Genomic DNA, 21,346 nt, shown 5'->3' on the forward strand with positions numbered 1-21,346 from the left:
AGTTTTTGAAGAAAAATAAACCATTCCGGGAATCAAATTTTTCAAAAATTTTTTCGAATTTCAAAACATTTCAGCAAAAAATCTGAAAAGTTTCCATTCCCGGAATGGCGTAAACAAACTAAAAAAACTAATTTTACTCGAGTAAAAGTTTTCACAGCTTAAACTAAGCATAGAGAAGCTATTTTAAGCCTGCTCGCTCACCTTATTCGCTCAAAATTAGACCAAAAAATTTTAACGGGTTTCTCTCGACATGGAGAAAATGTTTCTAAAAATTTTTAAAAGCTACGATGTAAGGTATGAAGAAAAAATCTGCTCACAATTGTTAAATTGTTCATCATGCAAAATTTCATTACGTTATGACAAGCTTAAAAAAGTTTTTCAAAACTGAAATTCAAATGGGGGGGTGGCTAGGAGCTCAGTGGCTAAGTGCTGAAAATATATAGCTTGCCTCTAGCGGGGGATCATTAGGACCAATTATGTCAATTGTTGTCGTCTCAATTCAATTTGAGGTATTATTTGTACGCAAAAAAATTGGAATAAGTCAAATATTTCGAGCTTAAAAGTTGAGCATTATGGATAAGAGCAAAGACACGACATTATTATATCGACTTGCCAAACTGCCAAAAGATTAGGATAAATGATCGCAGGTTAAATACCTTTTATAAGTGAGCTCAATGCATCGATAGTTTCATAAAGTATACCACCAATTTCAATTACCTCGGATCTAACAAGTGTTATAAGCATTAGAAAAATGGACTAACAGTATAACACTACACTTGCAAATATGTATTGAAAGCTTAACCTAATATTAGAACGAAAGCTTTACAAAAAATCAAGTTAATCAAAATTACGAACTGAAGAGGAGAGAAAGAAAATTACAAATCGAGAACTTTAGAAAACTATGCATAAACTAATATTACAGTCTTCGGTTGAACTTCACAGAAGCTATATCTACAAATATCTCAAGCACGAAAGGGAAAGCACTGCAGAATCCAAAAATGTACCAGAACTCCGCACATGCATAAGCGTCGATTAGGTAGTAAACCAGCGCGACTGAAGCCGCAAAATGAGCCCCGGTCGAGATCAGATTCTGACTCTGCACGAACATCGACAGTCCGAACATGAATGACAACAGTTCGAGGACTCCAAATCCGAGGGCTAAACTCAATCCGACAATGAACTCTACGTCTTTATCGTCGTATTCGCTGTCGGAATAGGAGAGAGGTAAGCAGGCTTTGATTGTAGGGTCACGTGCCCAGAGCATGGTCGCTAGGATGGTTAAATGGGCAACTAGGACTAGAAATCGAGCAGGAATCAGTCCGTTTAACCTCATTTTGGCACAGTTTTGATTTGAAATCAGAAAAATTTGAAAACAATTTAACTAGGAAATAATTGGTTGAATTTTTAAGTCAACAAGTACAATTTTTGAATATGTAGTGTAACACTATTTTTACAATGTCTTGCTACGCACGCAGAAAATGATGCTGGCATAAATGTAAACCAGTCGAATATATGTACACAAAAGGTAAAACGCACGTGTCAAATTATGGAATTAAAATCCACCAAAAAGATAGACATTTTTTTTATCAAACATTGTAGAATGATTGAATACAAGCAGCAAATGATTTAGCTCAAAACTAAAACCAGTTTTTTCTGGTATACTATAAATAAAAACTGCTTTGCAAATTACAAGCTTCTATCTCTACTATAAGTAAAAACTCTTTATTAAACAATAAAACCAGCATTATATTTTGAATAGCTGCTTCAGGTGTAATTACACACAAACCACTGATGTTCTGTATTTAATACTCGCTTCTAGTTTAACCGTTAATATTATTGATAAGTAATAAAGAACCAGTGGTGAAATATCCAGAGATGGGGGAGAGTACAGACTTGGTATCTAGGGACAAATCGGACTCTCAGGGACCCCCTAAGAGGACACCAAGTGTCACTGATAAAGTACAAACACGCAAGGTTAGTTTTCATTTGAACAAACGTTTCCCACCCCCTTGTAAAATCACACAAAGTATTTAAAATTATGCATAATTCTTTTTAAATTGTGCATATGCCAACTTGCACGTGAGAAATTTAAATTTTGTTCATTTGTCAACGCTGAAACGTTTAATTTGAAATAAAAACATCAAAGTAATTTTAAATAGGTTTTTATAAATCAAATTTCAGAAAACATCTAAAGAAAGAAACTTGGAAAGCAGTCAAACAAAAAAATGAGATCTTGTTAACTATTTCCCCCCCCCCTTATTTTGATTTTCAGAAAACCAACTTTGGCGGCCACATTTTCAATAGCTTAAAACAAATTTCAGAAAATATAAATAGTAAAAAATTTTTACATGGGTATTAGATAAATTGTGAGTAATGCAAATACGTACGCGCGAAAATGAAAACCCACTTAATTGTTGACATGTTTGAAATGCACATTTTATACAGAAATGGTTGTCAAAAATAATACATGCATAGGGGGGGGGAATAGTTAACAAGATTCAAAAAATGCTATGGATTCAAGGAATGACGCTCAGGGGTGCAAAAAACATTTCGATAAAAAGATAATAGTCGAATTTTGTATCTTCATTGATATCTTTTCCAAGCTCAAGCAAGCATCAATACATAAATCTTATTCAACAAGATAATTGCAGAGGATAATTTACTTTTTTTTACATGCTTTGACTTGATTTCCGGTACTCATATTCACATCCGTTTTAGTGGTAAACACTCGAAACAATCAAACTACTTATGTTTTGAATTCGCCAATCTTATAACCGCTTACTTGTCTAGACTGGTATCTTTTAATTTCGCCGGCACAGAAATGGCGCCAACAGGGTTCCAACTCACGGAAGATATAGAAAAAAAAGCAACTGAGGAGGGCAACATATGCAGAACCAGCACTGAATTCAGTGTCTACATGTAGCAAAACTCGACCTAGTTTAGAGTGGGTAGCGAGTTTAAGTGACATTGTTGAACGACTATTCAGCTTCGCGGAAAACGTGTACGGTGATAATCGCAAAAATATTTTGCCGGTACATCTGGAATCTCAGAAGTTTTTGAGAACCAATCATGACTTTTGGGGTGTCTTTATGATTAATGATATCATCAATAAAAATCATTGATTTTTTTTTCAAGTTTAGAGCAGCTAATAATTTTTTTTTAAAGATTATTTAAGATTATCAAGATTATCTAGATAATCTTTTTAAGTTTTGGAGTAATCGCTATATCTACCTAAAAACAATAACTAGATGAGATATTTTACACCCCTGATGTTGCTAGATTGTTAAAGATAAAAAATCATTCTCAACCTAGCTGAAGCTGACGATATCTTTGAACTCTGACTACGCTATTTTGGCTTTTTCACTTTTCTCACATTCGATTTCCAATTTTCAAAATTTAAACAGGCGAAGCTGAGTTTAGCACTATTCTGTATAATAAAATATGGCTCTTTTCCAGTTCCCCCCCCTTTGATTTTTTCTGAAATCCGCTACATGAAAATCGATTTAAAATGACTTTTGATGTCATAAACTCCATTAAAACGTGTCAGCGTGAACAATTTATGAAACAGCTATATTTTTAATTTTACGAGGGGGGTGGGAAACTGGAAAAGAGCCTAAAATATATCAAACTTGACTAAAAGAAAAAAACTCGCCATACTTACTTCCTATTTTTCATACAATTTACAGTTTTTCAAGAAAAACAACAATAAATGAACTCTCTAAAACAAGTAAAGTTGATGCTCAGAAGCGAAGCTGCATTTCGCAAAAGCAAGCACAGTGCTGATTTAAATTAACCGGACAAAACGCATTAAACTTGAAATTTAAAACTCGTTTTTCTCAAATTGGGTGGAGTTTAGGTGAAAACTTATAAATAAAAAACTTGCTTAATATTTTAGCAGAATTAATATGGTGTAATTTGTTTTGCGAAATTCGGGTCTAAAATTTTACCCCAAAAATGGGTCATTTTGGCTTTTCTTAGTTAATCAGAAATTACGCCAAAAATAACAAGTCGATCACAGATACAATTATATCAAAGTGAGCCCCTTACGTAGCCCAACAAACTTTAAGAAGAGTATTTTCTCCAAAACGTTGTTTAAGTTAATTTATTTTTGTTTGATAGACAAAAAAATTCGCTTTTACTATATAAAATACCAACTTTTTATTTAAAAACAATTTTTAAACAATTTGCAATTTTTTTTGGAGAATATACCCTTCTTAAAGATTGTTGGGCTACGTAAGGGGCTCACTTTGATATAATTATATCTGTGATCGACTTGTTATTTTTGGCGTAATTTCTGATTAACTAAGAAAAGCCAAAATGACCCATTTTTGGGGTAAAATTTTAGACCCGAATTTCGCAAAACAAATTACACCATATTAATTCTGCTAAAATTTTAAGCAAGTTTTGTCTTCATAATTTTTCACCTTAACTCAACCCAATTTGAGAAAAACGTGTTTTAAATTTCGAGTTTAACGCGTTTTGTCCGGTTAATTTAAATCAGCACTGTATTAATTTTGAAAAATAAATTCCATATACGAGAAACTGACGCTCTCAAAGAAACACTAGCCACTAATAAATTGAAGAACACGTGTTTTCAAACTGTCAAAACTATGCGGCGTGCCTCCAAAGCACTTTTATTCGACAGTTGGTTTGGAAAAATCTATTTCGTAACATAACACAATGCTCGCAAGCTGGCTCGTGTAAAAAGCTCATTCGACAAATTCTGCTAAGGATTTTTTGAATCAGTTAAAATCATACTTTCGGATACTTCAAGAAAAAAGTCTGAATTAATTGCTTCTCGTTTTTAAGAAAAAATCAAAACACAAAACAACTATTTTAAAAATTTTGTTACAAAACCTTACGTTCAAAGAAAAAATTTCAAAGTTATTTGCACTTCTTTTTTGCATTCTAGAATGTGAGCAGACCCACCTCTAGTGGCCAAGAGCGAATCAGTCTCTCACGAGGAAGTCAGAAGAGCAAACAAAGTGACCCCACTGAAGGGGGAGATCAAAATGCCGGAGACCACACTGAACGTGGGGAGGGGTATAATGAAGAGGGGGAGTATGAGGGCGGAGAGGGAATGGGGGAGGGGGATAGGTCTTACAGTGGGGCACGTGACACGACTAGAGAAGAGGAAGCAGTGTTTGATCCCGACAAGGAATACGACACTGACCTTGAAATTGAAGGTCAGTTTGTGCAAATGTTATGTTCCGATATCTATATCTGTTTTTTTTGGCTTCAGAACCTGAAATAATATAAAAGTTTGCAGAAAACAGTAGATTTAAGATTTGATTAAGCGAGCGCAGATGGTCGCAACATAATCATTCAAACACTATTAAATTTCTGCATTCTGTTCAGCGAAGAAAAAAATTACAGAAAGTTTTGGATCTGAAAAAAATTCTGGATCTGAGACAACAATAAAATAGACCATATTTTCAAAAATTAAAACAAAAAGTGTCGTGAACTCGGCGAATAGTTTAAAATGCCCGTACCAGACTGCAACTTCCAGCGATTGTCAATATCAAAAAAAATAATTTAACCACCCAGAATATGCTGACTTGTCAATTTTCAGAGAGCAAAGAATCTTTCGACCGCAACTGGGAGGAGATCTACGTGGAGGCGTGCAAGAGGTACAATGTGGTGCCTGCCTCTTACTTCCAGAGGAACATGCGCAAAGAGAATCTGATCATGCGCCACCATGGACTGGGGGCCAAGGGGGCACAGGCTATTGCAGTCGCACTGGTGGTGAGCATTACTACTTGATGCAAGTTTGTTGGGCCCCTTTAGAAACTGATAGTTGGGTACCTAGAAAATGATAGTGGGCCCCCTAGAAAATGATATTTGGGTACCTAGAAAATGATTGTTGGAACCCCCTAGAAAATGATAGTTGGAACCCCCTAGAAAATTATATTTGGGTACCTAGAAAATGATAGTTGGAACCCCCTAGAAAATGATAGTTGGAACCCCCTAGAAAATGATAGTTGGGTACCTAGAAAATGATAGTTAGTAGGGGTACCCACAAGAAAATGATAGTTGGGTACCTAGAAAATGATAGTTGTGACCCCCTAGAAAATGATAGTTGGTACCAAGAAAATAATTGTTGGGACCCACTAGAAAATGCTAGCTGGTCACCCCTAGAAAAAGCAAGTATGAAATATGGGTCCCGCCATTTAAATACACATCTCAATGAAAATTGAAAAAAATTCCAAAACCTATTTCCGTAGACTCTAGGTTACTTAACTTTGTCTCAAGGTAACTTTCAATATTTTTAGGTATCCAACTATCAAACTTGCAACCTTTACTTCATTATTAATTTATTAGCAAATTCTATCAATAAATAACCCTTTTTTTATTACTGAGTCCTCGTATTTAAAAAAAGTATTTTGAAAAGTTGACACTTCAGATAGATTGCTGTTTACGGAAAAAATAAAAAACAGTCGGAGAAATTTTGATGTTGCGGACGAGAGCGGTAAAATAACATTAGATTCCATGGCGGTAAAGAGGAAAAATTGGCGAGTATTTAGACGAACACGAGTGTGGTGAAGCTGGACTTGAGTGACAACAACATTGAAGAGGGAGGCGCCCTCGCCATTGCAGAGATGCTGAAAGAGAACTTCTACATTGCTGAATTGGTCAGTCTCAGTTCCTACCTTCTAATGTCTGCTTCAAAGAAAAGTGCAAAACAAAAATTATAGCTCAAATTCACCGGCTTTGTGAAATCCATTCATAATCGCGGGGTGAAATACATGAAACTGTTTAAGGAAAAAAGAACACGATAAAAATAGTTTTTTTTTCAAATACTTCAAAAGTGGTCGTAACAAAAAAACACAAAATTGTAGAAAAACGTTCATAATTGGTTTAATAAATTATATTACATTAAATAATTATTATATTTCAGTGGTTGGCGGAAAATGCGCTAGGGTCGTAACAAAAAATACTAAGAATTGGAGAAAAAAACTTCGATGTTCCAGTTCTAAAAAAAAACAAGACTATGTTTCAGTCTCTGGCGGACAATGCGATAGGGGAAGCGGGCATGACAGCTGTGAGTGAGATCATGAGGAGCAACCCCAGCCTCACCACAGTCTGTCTCTCCGGGTGCGAGTTGGACGACAGCATGGCACTCATCATCGGGGACGCCATAGAGGCAAGCTACAGTTGATGCGTGTCGCGTGTGAATAAACCAGTCGAAGTTATATTGAAACCATAAACGAAGTCAGGGAGAAAGCAATATGTTTATTCAAATCAATTGGTCTCAAATATGCGAGAATGTACAAAAGGTGTTCCTCAAGGTTCAGTTTTGGGGCCATTTCTGTTCCTTTTATACATAAATGATATGCCGTCGGCCAGCAACGTTAAACTAACATTATTTGAAGATAATACAACGGTAGTTGATGCTCAAAAATTTGCATCCAAAACGAAACTCCAGACAGAATTAAATAAAATATGTAATTGGTGCAATAATAACAAACTGCTCATAAATCAAAAAAAGTGCAAAATAATGAAATTTGGACGAGATAACTTAAATGAAATATTTTCTTTTGGTAATAATGTACTCGCCGAGGTTTCTGATTTTAGGTATTTAGGAATTCAAATGGACAACAGACTCAAATTTGAAAGTCATATTAATTTTGTTTGTAGTAAATTAGCTAAATTTAACGGTTTACTATTCAAGGGTAGAAACTATTTCTCGAAAAATGTGCTGGTTAAATTTTATAACTGCTATGCAAAGCCACTCATTTCCTACGGTTTGATTGCATTTGGTGCAACATCAAAAAGCCTATTAGAAAAAATATTTGTGATGCAAAAACGTATTTTTAAAACTATTTGTTTCAAGAGAAAATTTGAGCATGCCTCATATATCCTACATTCGTTTGAGATTGACACCGTTTTTGACTTATATTTCAGGCAAATATTCAAAGAAACTTTTAATCAACTTCGTGGAAAAACTCCCCATGAAACTTTTAATTTGGAATCTCTAAATAAATCGTCGGGTTACTCGGGCCTCGGCAAAAACTTTACCAAGCATGAAAACTAGAACACAAATAACGCAGCGTTCATGGAAAAATTTGTCTCTTAAATGTTATAATTTTTTGAAATCAAACGAGCTGATACCAGATAAACTAAACCAGTTAACTGAGCATCAACTAAATGGGTATTTCAAAAAATTGTTTTCATTGTTTCTTAAAGATAATGGAGATCTTCTAGATTTGTTTTTTTAAATCATCAAGACGGATATTATCTCGCAACTTCTGTCATAGGTTTTTTCAGGGTCATGCCTCGATAAGCTGCATAGCTTTTTGCATGATCCTTGGTGAGTTTGATTTGTACATGCGGTTATTGTTTACCTGTCTGTATAATATTACTCTCCTAAATAAACTATTCATATTCAAGTCGAAAAATTGCACAATTTTTTCGACTGTAACTGCATAACTGTAATTTTTATCTAAATGCGTCTCAGTGTTCATATTTTAGGTGGTTTATACTTGGGCTTATACACCACAACCTGAAATAAAACAACGAATTTAGTACTTACCGTATTTAAGTGCCAATAGTGATTTTAACTTCAACGAGACTCCTTTGGTATCCTGAAACTGTGAAAAAACCATCCTTGACCATAGCTACTTCCCAGCTCTATGTTAATTGTCAGAAAATGTGAACGTGTAACAGTTAAGATAGACGTAGATACTAGATCGGCAACTACAGCAGCAAAACCTGTAACTCTTTAACCATTTCCTACTACTACAAGACGGAGATATTCGTCAGTAGATGTAGATACAAAATTTGGTTGGGGGGGGGGGGGGGGGGGGGGGGGTAGTTAACGCGATCTCAACACCTCAACACAACATGTCACTTTTTCTTTCAGAAGATGCAGAAAGTGGAGGTGTTGGACTTGAGTCACAACAAACTGGGGGACAAGTCTGCCGAGGCACTTAGCAAGGGTATCAGCGAGTCCATGTCTCTCCGCTCTCTCGATATCAGTTGGAACAATTTCAGACCCAAAGGAATAGTCACCCTAGCCAAGGGAATCAAGGTAATGAGTTCGAATCATCAAGGAGCATTGGTGAAATGGCTAAGGTCACCGCCTTAAGTTAGAAGGTCGGTGGTTCGAGACCCACCACGTTCCATGATTGTTGCCTGCATGAATAGTCTTAATTTTTGCTTCAACTGTTTTAAAAATCGATCACTTCTCAAAATAGACATCAAATCGACTTCACCGTCAAACACGGCCTTATAGACTTTAAAGACGAATTCAAAAATCTCAAGTTGAGTCAATTTTTGGCATACTCGGGTCTTTATTGTGTTCGAAAATCAATTTGATCGACTTGAAAAATGTCAATTTAAAACCGTATATTCGCACTATAATGACTATTTCTTCTCATTTCGATTCCTTCAATCAAAAAAATCACTCCTTCCTATCTCAGATGTCAACTGTTTAGCAAGCCTACTCAATGACAAAATGCAATCTATCCTGGAATGGAATTGAGAACGAAGGAGCACTTGCACTTGCAGATGCGATCAAAACAACAGATATCTTGAAGGAGCTGGATATCTCCAATACTCGAATGAACACAGAGGCAGCAATTAACTTCGCCAAGGGACTGGCTGTCAACGAGACACTTCTGGTTCTCAGAGTAAGTCTAATTCACAAGCATGTTTCTGAATTATCTATAACTTCATCATCATTAACATCATTTATGTTCTTTTATATACTCTGCCTTTTACTCAAGAGTGTTTAAGCTATACAGCTAGTTGTAATAATATTCATTGAAAAGCTGACATTCCAGTTGTTTTCGAAATTAAGTGAGGTTATCAGTTCTTCGAAGAGTATCAGAGAACTTGAACTAAAAACTGACATTTTGTCAGGTTTCAGCCAAAACTTGACAATTGCAAAAACCAAAACTATTTTGCGATATGAGTTTTAAGTCGCTGTGTCAATATTAAGGCTTACAAATTCATTGCAAGTTTTCATTTGTTAGTCAACTTGACTTTGTTAAAATGAGAATCGGAAAACAATGTAAAACAATTGCGAAATTAAGGCAATATGTACAAAGATTCCAGCTATTAGACAACTCCCGAATCAATGTTATTCCTATTTTTCGGTATGGAATTCTTATTTACGTAGGTTGCAGTTTCACTGTTTTGAATCTTATTTTCATTTTGCGAAAGAAAATATTAAAGATTTTTTTTAGAAAATGGAAAGACCACTGGCTGTATATGAGTATCATATCTACGAACTTTTGAATATTGCTCTCAAATCTGCAAACAAACTGCATTGTGAGTGTTTTTGAAGGAAATGCTTACTTTTCAAATTTCTAAGAAACTCACGAGATGTGCTGGTGCTAAGTTACTCTCGGAACCTTCTGGCAAACGGAAAATTGAAAGATCATCGATACGCTATTGAGCTTGCAAATTGTACAACAATTTGAAAGCTAAATTTTCTGGCTGTAGAAATAGAAAAAGAAGTTCTTTATAGAAAATATCGCGTTTTAAATATAATTTCAAAAATTCCTATTTAATTCAAAATTGGAAACTGGTTAGATACATTTATGAGCAAGAAAAAAAAGTTTGTGAGAATTTACACCCATATGGAAATTTGGATAATTGACGCTGGACAACCACCGAGGGTTAAGATTATGCTGAAATAAAATCAACTTCTAAATTCATTTGATATTCGAAAAATCACAGTTTTCAGAAATTTTTCGTGAGTTTCTCAATAAAAAATTTGAAAAATTTAGCGAGAAAATAAATCGAATTATATGATCTCATAAAAAAGAGCAGTGTAGGAGCAAGCGGCACATAAATGTGGACACCAGTTTTGCGCCAAGTTGTGAAAAACATTTTCTGTTCATTCAATTTACTTGTTGAGTTTATATCTAACAAATACAGCCGTTAGGCGCAGAGGCTTAGTGGATCCTATGATCTTGTTGTCTATCCTCTTCGCGTCTCAGATTCTGATGCTCTGATTGAATGTGTATTTATGTTGGAGAAATAAATTCTTTCTTTTTTCTTTCTGTAACTTAATGATCATTCATGCTTGCTGACAGAAAAAATCTAAAATTTATTCAGGCTTGCTATTGCGATGTGACATATGGCTATTCTTCAAAATGCGAATAAATAACGAGTTCATGTTTTTTTTCTATTCATTTAGATGGGCACAAATCCAATGGAGAGTGCGGGGTGCTACGGGGTCATTACACAGGTCATGTTGAATCCCAACTCAAAACTACAAGAGATATATTTCGACGTGAGTCAACTTCTAGTTTTTAAATTTAAATCTTAATATTTCTCCAAACAAATACTAGTTAACAAGCATACATGAGCTATAGTAATCAAGGAAGATTTTTAAATATTTATTTCGAAATATGCTTTCAATTTTTGAAAGTAATTTGAAAGTAAAAGGATATCTAGTTGCTGTGCAAATAAAGAATGCTCTGACTACTACCATGATATTTTTTATTTAAAAAAATACAAAAAAAAGATAAAAACACATGGCCAACTGGCAGTTGAAAAAGAGTAATGAACGCAAGGAAACTGAAAAAAAACGGACTTTTTTGAAAAACCTTGAACTTTTGAATTTCGGAAAAAATTTCTGTATAACTTTTATATCGCTGGAAAATCTGATAAATAATTTCCATTTTCGAATTTAGAAGTCGATCACGTTTTTCGGGATCTTTTCACTTTTGCTATTCGATAGTGGATTTTGCCTTCCTTTTAACAAGAAGAATGATGTAAACTAAATCAAAAGTCATACCGCGAAAAATCAAAATTGAGCGTGAAAAAATTTTAAGACTTTTTCTCGAAACAAAAGCAAAAAAAAATCACCATGACCTATATAATAGTACTCATTACGTTCATTACTTTTTTGTTATGAACGTAGTAAATATTCTTATTCTACTTTCAAACATTCTTTGTCCAAATATTTATGCTCTTTTTTTCTGGAAAGGGCGATTAAAGTAGGTGAACAAAAGGATTGAGTGGCGTTAACAGCCAAAATATCAAAAAATTGTAGTCGAATTAAATTTGAAGACCAGCCTCTAATAAATAACTCAGTCTCATTAGCCTAGAAAAGAAACGAAGCAATTCAGACCAAAATTGGCTTAAAAAGAGACCCTACGCCATAGTCGGATGGTCGTAATAAAAACCTTGATTTCAGGACATAATTGTGAATAAGGACTTTGACGAGCAGCTGGCTAAACTCCACGAGATTCATCCCAACATACAGGTGTTCCCTGCAGGCCACGAGGAGCAACGGAAGAAGAAAGTACCCGCCAAACTAGATCACCCCTGCGTTAAAGTAATTAGCGTATTTTTTATAAAACATGTTCTGAATTATCACAACATAACCAACAGATAGTTGGAAAAGTGTCAATGAACTCAGGTAAACCAGGAAAAAAAACGAAAAAAAAAATGGCCTTGCAGTTTTTTGAATTTCATGAACAAATTAAGTCCAAATCACTTTAAAAAAGTAAAAGCTGAGAGCAAAAAAGACACAAACTTTTTCCGGGAAACACAACAAGACATTACCTTCGGTCAATGACACTTAAAAAACTTTACGTGCTTTGTTTTATCCTCCAATCAACGGAAGTAATGAAAAATCAGGCTGTTCTTTTTCGAACAATTTCAATGACTCTCCAGACTATAATCGAAGATAGGCATTAGGGCTGTCCAGTATTAAGCGCCTGGCTGATCGACTTAACAAAATATGTTTGACGGCATTTACTTTATTCATATTTTAGTCTTTCAGCGAACAGCTAGACTATTTCAGTTTCAAAAAAAAAACTTATTTTATTTTATCTTCTGTCTTTGAGTGTGCTGTGACAAGGTGTGCTATTTCAGGTGAAGAAGTTCTGCCATGAGAAAAATATAAACCTGCTGGAGTTGTTCCAACAGGTGGACAAGGAGGGAACTTTCACCATCAGCAAAGACGACTTCAGATCCACTATTCAGGTACACAAATGGTCCCTTATCTTACACTGCACTAGCAAGCCCTACTACAATAATCAATCGGCTCGCAAAAAATTAGTTGTTGTTCTGACCAAGCAATTCAAGCAATGAAGCATCGAACAACTTCAAGTTAAGCCAAGTAAATCGGTTTGAAAATCGAGCCATTCCACCGAAGAAATTGTGAAGTTAAAAAAGTATTTTAAGAACGATTCGGTTAACAAAAAATTCAAGTTTTCTTGAGCAAGCTGTTCCAGCTATCAAACTTTGAAATAGTTGAAGTTATTTTTTGGACCCCAAATGAATAGCAAAAACTTAAGAATTTTTCATGGAGTCATTCAACCGAACAAACTCAAACATTTAAAATTATTTCTTAGACCAAATCGTTTCGCAGAAATTCGAACTTTTATAAGCAAGCTATTCGAGCTATGATCATTTAAAACGAAGCGAACCGGATGACAAAAAAAATGTAAAACTTTTTTGAAGGCATTCAGGCATTCAAGCGGTAAAACTTTGAAATAATTCAACTTATTTCCTAGATTGAACTGGTCCGCAGGAAGTCCGTTTTTCTATGCAAGTTATTTTGCAAAAATTTTAAAACATTTCAAAGCAATTTTATAGAGCGAATCAATCCGCAAATAATCAAACTTGGTTTAAGCAAGCTATTCAAGATATAAAACGTTGAAAATTTCAAGTTATTTCATGGCGTGAATCGGTTGACTAAAAATGTTTCTATTAAACCTATTCAAGGGATGATTTCTTAGAGCGAACCCTTTTGCGGAAAAATGAGCTTTTCCTATGCAAACTACTTAAATACTGGAAGTTCGAAATATTTTGATTTGTCCCATAGAGCGAATCAGTTCAGGAAACTTTCAAATTTTACGACAGCTATTGAAGCTATGAAAATTAGAAAATTTTCAAGTCGTCTCTGTACCGAAATCTTTCGCGAAAAAGTTCTGTTTTTAAGCAAGCTGATGGATTGAAGAAACTCTGAAATATTTCAAGTTGTTCCATAGAGCGAATCAATTCAGAAAAAATTTTAATTTTACAAAAACAACCTATTGAAGCTATGAACATTTGAAAATTTTCAAGTTGTTCTTAGACCAAATTGTTTTGCGAAAAATTTGTGTTTTTAAGCAAACTGACGGAGCACAGAAACTTTAAATTATTTCAAGTTGTCCTATAGATCGAATCAGTCCGCATTAAGTTCAAGTTTTTCATAAGCAAGCTATTGAACTATAAAAAATTCAATTGAAGTGATTTCTTAGACCAAAACCTTCTTGCGAATAACTAATTTTTCTAAGCGAGCTAATTGAGCAATAAACTTCAAAATAATCCAAGAAACTTTATTAATTTACCAAACCCTTTTGCGGAAATTAGTAAATTTCCTATGCAAGCTGTTCAAGCTATTAAACTTTAAAATTTGCAAGTTATTTCACAAATCGAACCGTTTTTCGAAAAAAAATTGTGTTTTTAAGCAAGCTATTTAGACTATGAAACTTTGAAATACGTCACGTTGTTTTTAAGAACGAATTAGATCGCAATAAGTCTAAGTTTTTCTTAAGCAGGCTACTGAAGCTATGAAAAATTGAAATATTTGAAGTGTATCTTAGACCGAAACGTTTTGCAAATAGTTAGTTTTTAAGTTGTTTGACTAGAAAAAATCGTTTTGCGAAAAATTGGAGTTTTCCAATGCAAGCTATTCGAGCTATGAAACTTTGAAATAATACAAAGAACGAATCGTGAATGGCAAATTTTAAGTAAGCTTAATTTTTTTTTTAAAATTTTGAATTTAATTTTTTTTAAGTAATCTAGTCCAGCTATGAAACTTCGATATACTTCACGTAATTTCATTTAGCAAAGAATGGCGAAAGAGTAGGTGTTTTCAAGCAAGCTAGTCCAGCTATGAAACTTTTCAAAGTGAAATTATAGCGCAAAGCGGTTTTCTAAGCATAGAGTTTGCTGTTTTCAGTTGATTCTTTCCAGACTAAAATCATTATCTAAACGCAAAATGTTGGGAAAAACTGTGGGCAGGTTCTGTCTAGTCTAAAGATGAGTCCAGTTCATCTTCTTCAAAGAATTTCGGAGTTTTCAGAAAGAATTCAAGAATAATCCTGACTTAAGAAAGATTCAAAGTTCTAGAAAGTTCTTGCCTAAAACATAGAGCTCAATGGTTGCTCTGAATGGTTTTTTTAATGTTCTGATCTAAGCCTTCTTGAACGTTGTGCTCGATAGAAAAGTTTAAAAATTGCGAAAAGTTTCAGTTTTTCTGAGCTAGCTATTCAAGCTATGAAACTTTGAAATATTACAAATTATTTCGTGGACAAACTTGATTCGCGAAAATTTTGATGTTTTTCTAAGCAAGCATTTTAAGCTATTAAACTTTGAATTATTTCAAGTCATTTCATCGACCGAATCGTTTCGCAAACAAGTTTCTTTCTTAGCATGGAGGTTGTTTTTAAGTGGGTCGTTCCAGACTGAACTATTGACAGTCCCAGTTCCAGACAGAAATGAAATTAAATTTTCGACAAAATTTGGACAAGTATTGTCTAGCCTTGAAGTTGGATTGAGTTCATCTTCTGATGGTTGCTCTGAATGCTTCTCAAACGTTACACTCAATAGCCTTTTAAACATTGTCTCCGACTAATTCTTATGCATTGTGTTAAGTTAAACATTGCGTCCATAGCGCATTCGGAGTTATATTTAATATATAAGATATACTTTCAAAAGGTTACATTGCAAAAATTAGACAGACAAGTCATATGGTAGACACGTCATAAAGTAGACACCTACTATATTAACCAATCAGAATAGAGAACAAGAAACAAACTTAGGAAATGAATAAATATTAATTATGTTTCCTGGGTTCGCTTTCAGTTCTCAATTCTGATTTGTTAATATAGTTTTTGTCTACTTTTTGACCGGTATGAACTATAGGTTTTCTTTTTTTTTGACCGCACACCCTTTCAAGGACCTGGATACTTTCCATTAAAACGATCTTTCTCTTGTATATAAAACTGAATATAAAATTTTCATAAAAACCATTTAAATAACTTTCATTCCAGAATCAAAGTATTAATTAATTTTGCAACTCTTAAGCTTAAGCCACTACTTCAGGAAAGAAAATATGGTTATTTTTTCCATCTTTTACTGTCGACTTTTCGATCATTAAATTCTTCCGCATATATCTATTTAAAAAAGGCGAGATATAAAGTATTTCCGATATTCTTCAGAATATTTTTGATAGCTCATTTTCAGTCCAGAAATTCAACTAAAAAATTTTGTGCTATAACAAAAATTCGGCTAGGTCTAGGATTCAAGATCTGTGACCTACTGCAAGCAAGAGATTTGGAGTCTCACACTCTAACCACTCACCCATGCACGTTTAACCACCGACAAACACTTGTCACAAATAAAGCAGCTACTTATGCTAATAAACTGCCAATGCGATTCAGCATAAGTGGCACGAAATACAAACAGACACAATTTTGCAATTAATCATTTGAACTATACCAATCTGAAAGCATTCACACTAATTTTGCATGTAACAAATCGCAAAGCATAAGGGCACATTATGCATAAATTATGGATTTCAAAAAATTGCGAGACAGGAGTTAGAAAAATTCTTAAATCGAGTTTCTATGATAGTTATGTTGTTTGAAACAAATAGCTTTTCTCGGTTCTTTTGATGAATTAAAAATGCATCAACTGAGTTAACTTACTTTAAGTCAAATGTCAAAGCACATGCATCAAAAAGCTGTAAAGGTGTCCCAAAAGTGGTACCAATATTTGCGACTTAGGTTAGAAAAAAAGAAGGTCCTTCATAATACTCTAAGCTAGCGCTAGTGTAAATACGATGAAGAAAAAAGAACTTACACTTTATTGGCTAATTTGAACGATGAACTGCTACAAATATTAGGGATAGTTGACTGGACTGCTTCGCAACTGGGAACGCAGAGGCGAAAAAACACTTCGCATACACGGTCAAAAATATAACCGAAAACGCTATTGGGAAAAACTAAATGAATAAAATTTTGAGTCTACAAAATTTCTCAATAGACGCACGCCAATTAGAAAAATTCTTAAATCGAGTTTCTATGATAGTAATGTTGTTTGAAACAAATCGCTTTTTTCGGTTCTTTTGATGAATTAAAAATGCATCAACTGAGTTAACTTACTTTAATTCAAATGTCAAAGCACATGCATCAAAAAGCTGTAAAGGTGTCCCAAAAGTGGTACCAATATTTGCGACTTAGCTTAGAAAAAAAGAAGGTCCTTCATAATACTCTAAGCTAGCGCTAGTGTAAATACGATGAAGAAAAAAGAAATTACACTTTATTGGCTAATATGAACGATGAACTGCTACAAATATTAGCGATAGTTGACTGGACTACTTCGCAACTGTGAACGCAGAAGCGAAAAAGCACTTAGCATACACGGTCAAAAATATTACCAAGAACGCTACTGGGAAAAACTAAATGAATAAAATTTTGAGTCTACAAAATTTCTCAATAGACGCACGCCAATTATGAGTTTACACAATTGCTAAGTGAGGCAAGCCAATTTTGACGCATAAGCAGTACCATTCAATTTGAAAAGAAATTTACCAACTAATATGCCTCAATTTATAAGTGGACGCATTTTAACTAGTATACGAAAAAGTTCATTACAAACATCCAATCCTGCCGAGGTTCGAACCCTCTTATTTTGCTGCTTGTCTCCTTCCCTACCTCTACGCTACAGAACCATTATTAAACCTTGGAGCTAAAGTGCTATTTGTAATATAATAGTCTGTGTTAATATCCTTAGCATTGGCTGTACTTAATACCTGGTTATAGATCAAAATAACACTTTCAAAATGAACACTAATATTTGCGACTTAGGTTGGAAAAAAAGTGTTCATAATATCACACAAGCTTTGCATGTGTAAAAAAACTGAAAAAGCGTGAAAAAATTACTGAAAAAAAATTACTTCGCTACTTTAAAAAAACGTGAAAAAAAATCATTTCCTCTTTAATAGGAGACTGGTCTGGAGTTGACAGACGAAGAGATGGCAACAATCACAGTCCAGATGGACAGAGACATGTCTGGATTCATAAACTACCAGTGAGTAATCCCTTTTACACTTTATTACTCTATATTACAATCTAAACTCAAATACAAATTGAAGGGCAAATCCATAAAAATTCAGAAAGCCACTAAATAGCTACGCGTACGCCTCAACAGTTCAGCGATGAACTTATATTTCCTCTAGATTTATCGGTTCTCCGAAAAATATAAAATTAAATTTAAAATATAAATTTTTTTTTTCAGATCAAAAATCATTTTCTTTTCTGTTCTTAACCACACTTACCATATATAACTTAAGTTTAATAATAAGTTTAATACAATATTGGTTGATACTAACCTACAAAGTATTAACTGCGTTTAAATTAAACAGCGAGTTGTTCTCTGAAACAAAATTGCAAGAGGCTAGAGACGAAGCTGACCGAAAATACATAGAGCAGGTCGTCCAGTACGCCGCTCGCAAATAAACTAAACAAAACCACAAATCAACCAAAAAAAATCCTCGACAGGTAAATTAAAGGAAACTCAAAGTGATTCATTGTGTGAGCATGAGATTATCACCTTTTCATTTTTTTGTATATTTTCTTCCAGTTTGGTATGTTTCGAACATTAGCAAGATTATAGACTTTCTTTGCAATCAGCCCTTGTAATTGTATGTTCCGACCAAACTTATCATTGCAAAAATACAACAATATCTTTAAATCGAAATTGTATTTTAGCAATAAAATTATTTATTCCGCATCTAGGCACTTCAACGTTTATTGTTTCAAACGAATTGCTGAGTCCGATGGTATAATTGATTCAATAATTCAAGAATCTATCGAGAAACCACTGCATTCCTTTGATTCTCAAAAAAAACTTGTAGGGGAACTTAAGCACTACGACTTCATGATGACTCTGTAGATTATGATTTTTCAAAATCATTTTCTGAGGAAAAACCTAAACCTTGATACGAGGTGACGCCCTTAAAAGTTAGCTACACGCCTTTCCCAACTAATGCAGAGCGCGCTTTTTCGAAGATAACAATTTTTGACGAAAAAACGCAAAAACGGACTGGATATGGAAATCATTTGGAGTCCTTTGCAATGTTTATTTTACTGATTTTCTTTTGAGTGGTTCAAGATATTTGAAGGAATTTAAAAGCGCCTTTAAAAATTATTTTTCTTAAAATGAGTTTAAAGCATTTATGCTTAATTTTAATGGTCATCACTGGAAACATGCATGCAAAATCAAACCTAATTGAGTTCATATTTCATCTTTGGTTGAAGCTCAATGCTTCTCACATTTCGTGTCAATGAGGGTTTGTAATCATGCTGTACCTACAGCTCATTTAGTGTATGTAATATTTATGCGGCATTTAAAAATGTTTCTAATTGCGTCGCTGCATACTTGTTCAAATTACCATTCCGTTGTCTTGGAGGTAAGATAATCTATGTTTTAGACATTTCATCGAATTCATCGGAATAGTCGAACTTGACGACACTACAGAATTAATGAAGTTCAAGGTTAGACAATTCCTCTCGCGGCAAAATCAACTTAAAAAAGAGGCTGAACTACTCGCACAGGAACAACAAGAAATGGAGGCGGAAGGTGAACCAGAGCCTGAAATTGAATGAAAAAAAAAACATAACCACATGCCTCAATACAGCCCAATTTGAGGAACGATTATTTTAATTAACACTTTAAATCCAATTTGCTCCTAAACTCTGTATATTTTAAGTCTAAATTCGCCAGTTGCTCATCAAAACTAAATTCGACAGTTGCTCGCTCATCCATCGGACTTTTAGACGAGTGTTAATGAACAAGGAAACAAAAAACGACTCATTTTTTTAAAACATACTTTTATTTTAGTTTCAGAAAATATCTTTGACAAAACGAATAAATATATTCAAGCTTTCTATTTTCGCTGAGCAACGTACATCACAGTAAATCTCTTCGAACTCTAAGATTATTTTTTGAGTGACAATTTCAGTTTCAGGTAGACTACAAAACAGGATCAAAAGATATCTTTATTCTACCGTCAAATCTTAGAACTACAAGTGCAATCTGTAAAATTATAAGGCAAAGCACAAATGCAACCGAATCTACAAAAAGAGCTCTACGTTTTTCTCAAACTATGTTCAGCTGGGTGACATGCCAAGACACAAATTCACCAGCATTAAATAATAATTCAAAATCGTTTACCCCGTGGGAATTATGCAGCCAAGACTTTCATATAAGCCAATTAAGCCGAGAACATATCATGGAAAAATTAGAGATATAATGCTTTGAAACTCTCGGCTGATTGGTGAGCAGTGCGTCAGGGTTCTAATCCAGGATGGAGCTTTGAAAGAGCGAAGCGGCAAAAAGAATACTGACTAGAGATAGTTACTGATTATGTGCAAACAGCAAAACGCTTCGAACCCTGAACTCTTGAAACGGACAAAAAAAATTTCGCTTAAAATGACGCTAAATAGGGCAACTAAGCGGAAAACATTTGTGCGGGGAGAAGAGAAAGCGAGGAAATTATACTAAATCGGGTTTGTAAACTACAGAACTACTCAATCGTGGTTAAAGAAAAATAATGTTTGGGATAAAATAAATCAATGTACTAGAGAGTAAGTTGACAAAAATGAGCACTGAAAAGATAGTCCAAAAGCAAGGAAAAAAACTGACTTATTTCTGAATAAACTTCAACTATCAAAATTCAAAGTAGAAAACAACGGTTTTAACTATCTCAATTTCAATACGAATTTGTGATTGCAACTTTTCAGAAAAAAAATTAACTGAATTTGAGAAATATGGGTAACATTATTAATCTGCATTTAAATCCACTTTCGAACTAGAAGTCGTTCACGTTTTTTCGCGCATTTTCCCCCTTCTTTTTTGGAGAGTGCAATTTACCTAACTTTCAGTGGATGAAAATAAATTGAACTCAAAAAGTACATTTCATCTAAAAACATTCATAAAAGCATTATTACGTATGAATGCACATCTATATGAATGCAATTATTAACGCACTTTCTCGAAATTACCCTAATTGAAGAAAACTGGATCAATGGATAAACGCTGGGAAAACAATTTTTCCGCTGAGAAATCTTAAAACCAAATTTACTTTCGAAACATGGACACATAGCCAACTGACAGTTGGAAAAGAGTAATGACCGCAAGGTAACTGAAAAAAAAAACTTTTGAATTTCGGGAAAAAAGACCTTAAAGCTCATTGAAATTGTAGACCAACTTATGGTTGACACTTTTTTGACAAAATTAATCCAATTTGAGTAAACTGGACTAATAGATAAAACTTTATTTTGCTGGGAAATCTGATAACTGATTTCCATTTTTCAAATTACAGGTC

At 34.1% G+C, this 21,346-nt stretch overlaps 2 protein-coding genes across 3 annotated transcripts; one reads left to right on the forward strand and one right to left on the reverse strand.

Moving 5' to 3' along the window:
- Nucleotides 1-916: 916 nt before the first annotated feature.
- LOC134852072 (transmembrane protein 107-like) lies at nt 917-1,333 on the reverse strand. The gene has a single exon (XM_063868352.1). The coding sequence runs from the start codon at nt 1,331-1,333 to the stop codon at nt 917-919; it is 417 nt and encodes a 138-aa protein (XP_063724422.1).
- On the forward strand, nt 1,333-19,906 carry LOC134851203 (leucine-rich repeat-containing protein 74A-like). Of its 2 annotated transcripts, XM_063867182.1 has the most exons (13): nt 1,333-1,974; nt 4,913-5,186; nt 5,573-5,745; nt 6,525-6,632; nt 7,001-7,144; nt 8,864-9,031; nt 9,438-9,632; nt 11,150-11,245; nt 12,155-12,295; nt 12,838-12,948; nt 17,963-18,048; nt 18,383-18,518; nt 19,451-19,553. In XM_063867182.1, exons 1-12 carry the CDS (start codon nt 1,876-1,878, stop codon nt 18,474-18,476), a joined length of 1,689 nt encoding a protein of 562 aa, XP_063723252.1. In that variant the 5' UTR covers nt 1,333-1,875; the 3' UTR covers nt 18,477-18,518; nt 19,451-19,553. The 2 variants fall into 2 exon arrangements, with proteins under 2 accessions (XP_063723252.1, XP_063723251.1); XM_063867181.1 differs by lacking the exon at nt 18,383-18,518 and having other exon boundaries at nt 19,451-19,906.
- Nucleotides 19,907-21,346: the final 1,440 nt, after the last annotated feature.

This window comes from Symsagittifera roscoffensis, chromosome 7, assembly GCF_963678635.1.
Source record: "Symsagittifera roscoffensis chromosome 7, txSymRosc1.1, whole genome shotgun sequence".
Taxonomy (NCBI): Eukaryota; Metazoa; Xenacoelomorpha; order Acoela; family Convolutidae; genus Symsagittifera; species Symsagittifera roscoffensis.

Excerpts from the sequence above, each read along its gene's own strand:
- LOC134852072 (XM_063868352.1), bottom strand. The coding sequence starts at position 1,333 with ATGAGGTTAAACGGACTGATTCCTGCTCGATTTCTAGTCCTAGTTGCC.
- LOC134851203 (XM_063867181.1), top strand. The coding sequence starts at position 1,876 with ATGGGGGAGAGTACAGACTTGGTATCTAGGGACAAATCGGACTCTCAG. Across the intron at positions 12,296-12,837 it reads TAGATCACCCCTGCGTTAAA|GTGAAGAAGTTCTGCCATGA; the intron begins GTAATTAGCGTA and ends GTGCTATTTCAG. Across the intron at positions 18,049-19,450 it reads TCTGGATTCATAAACTACCA|ACATTTCATCGAATTCATCG; the intron begins GTGAGTAATCCC and ends TCTATGTTTTAG.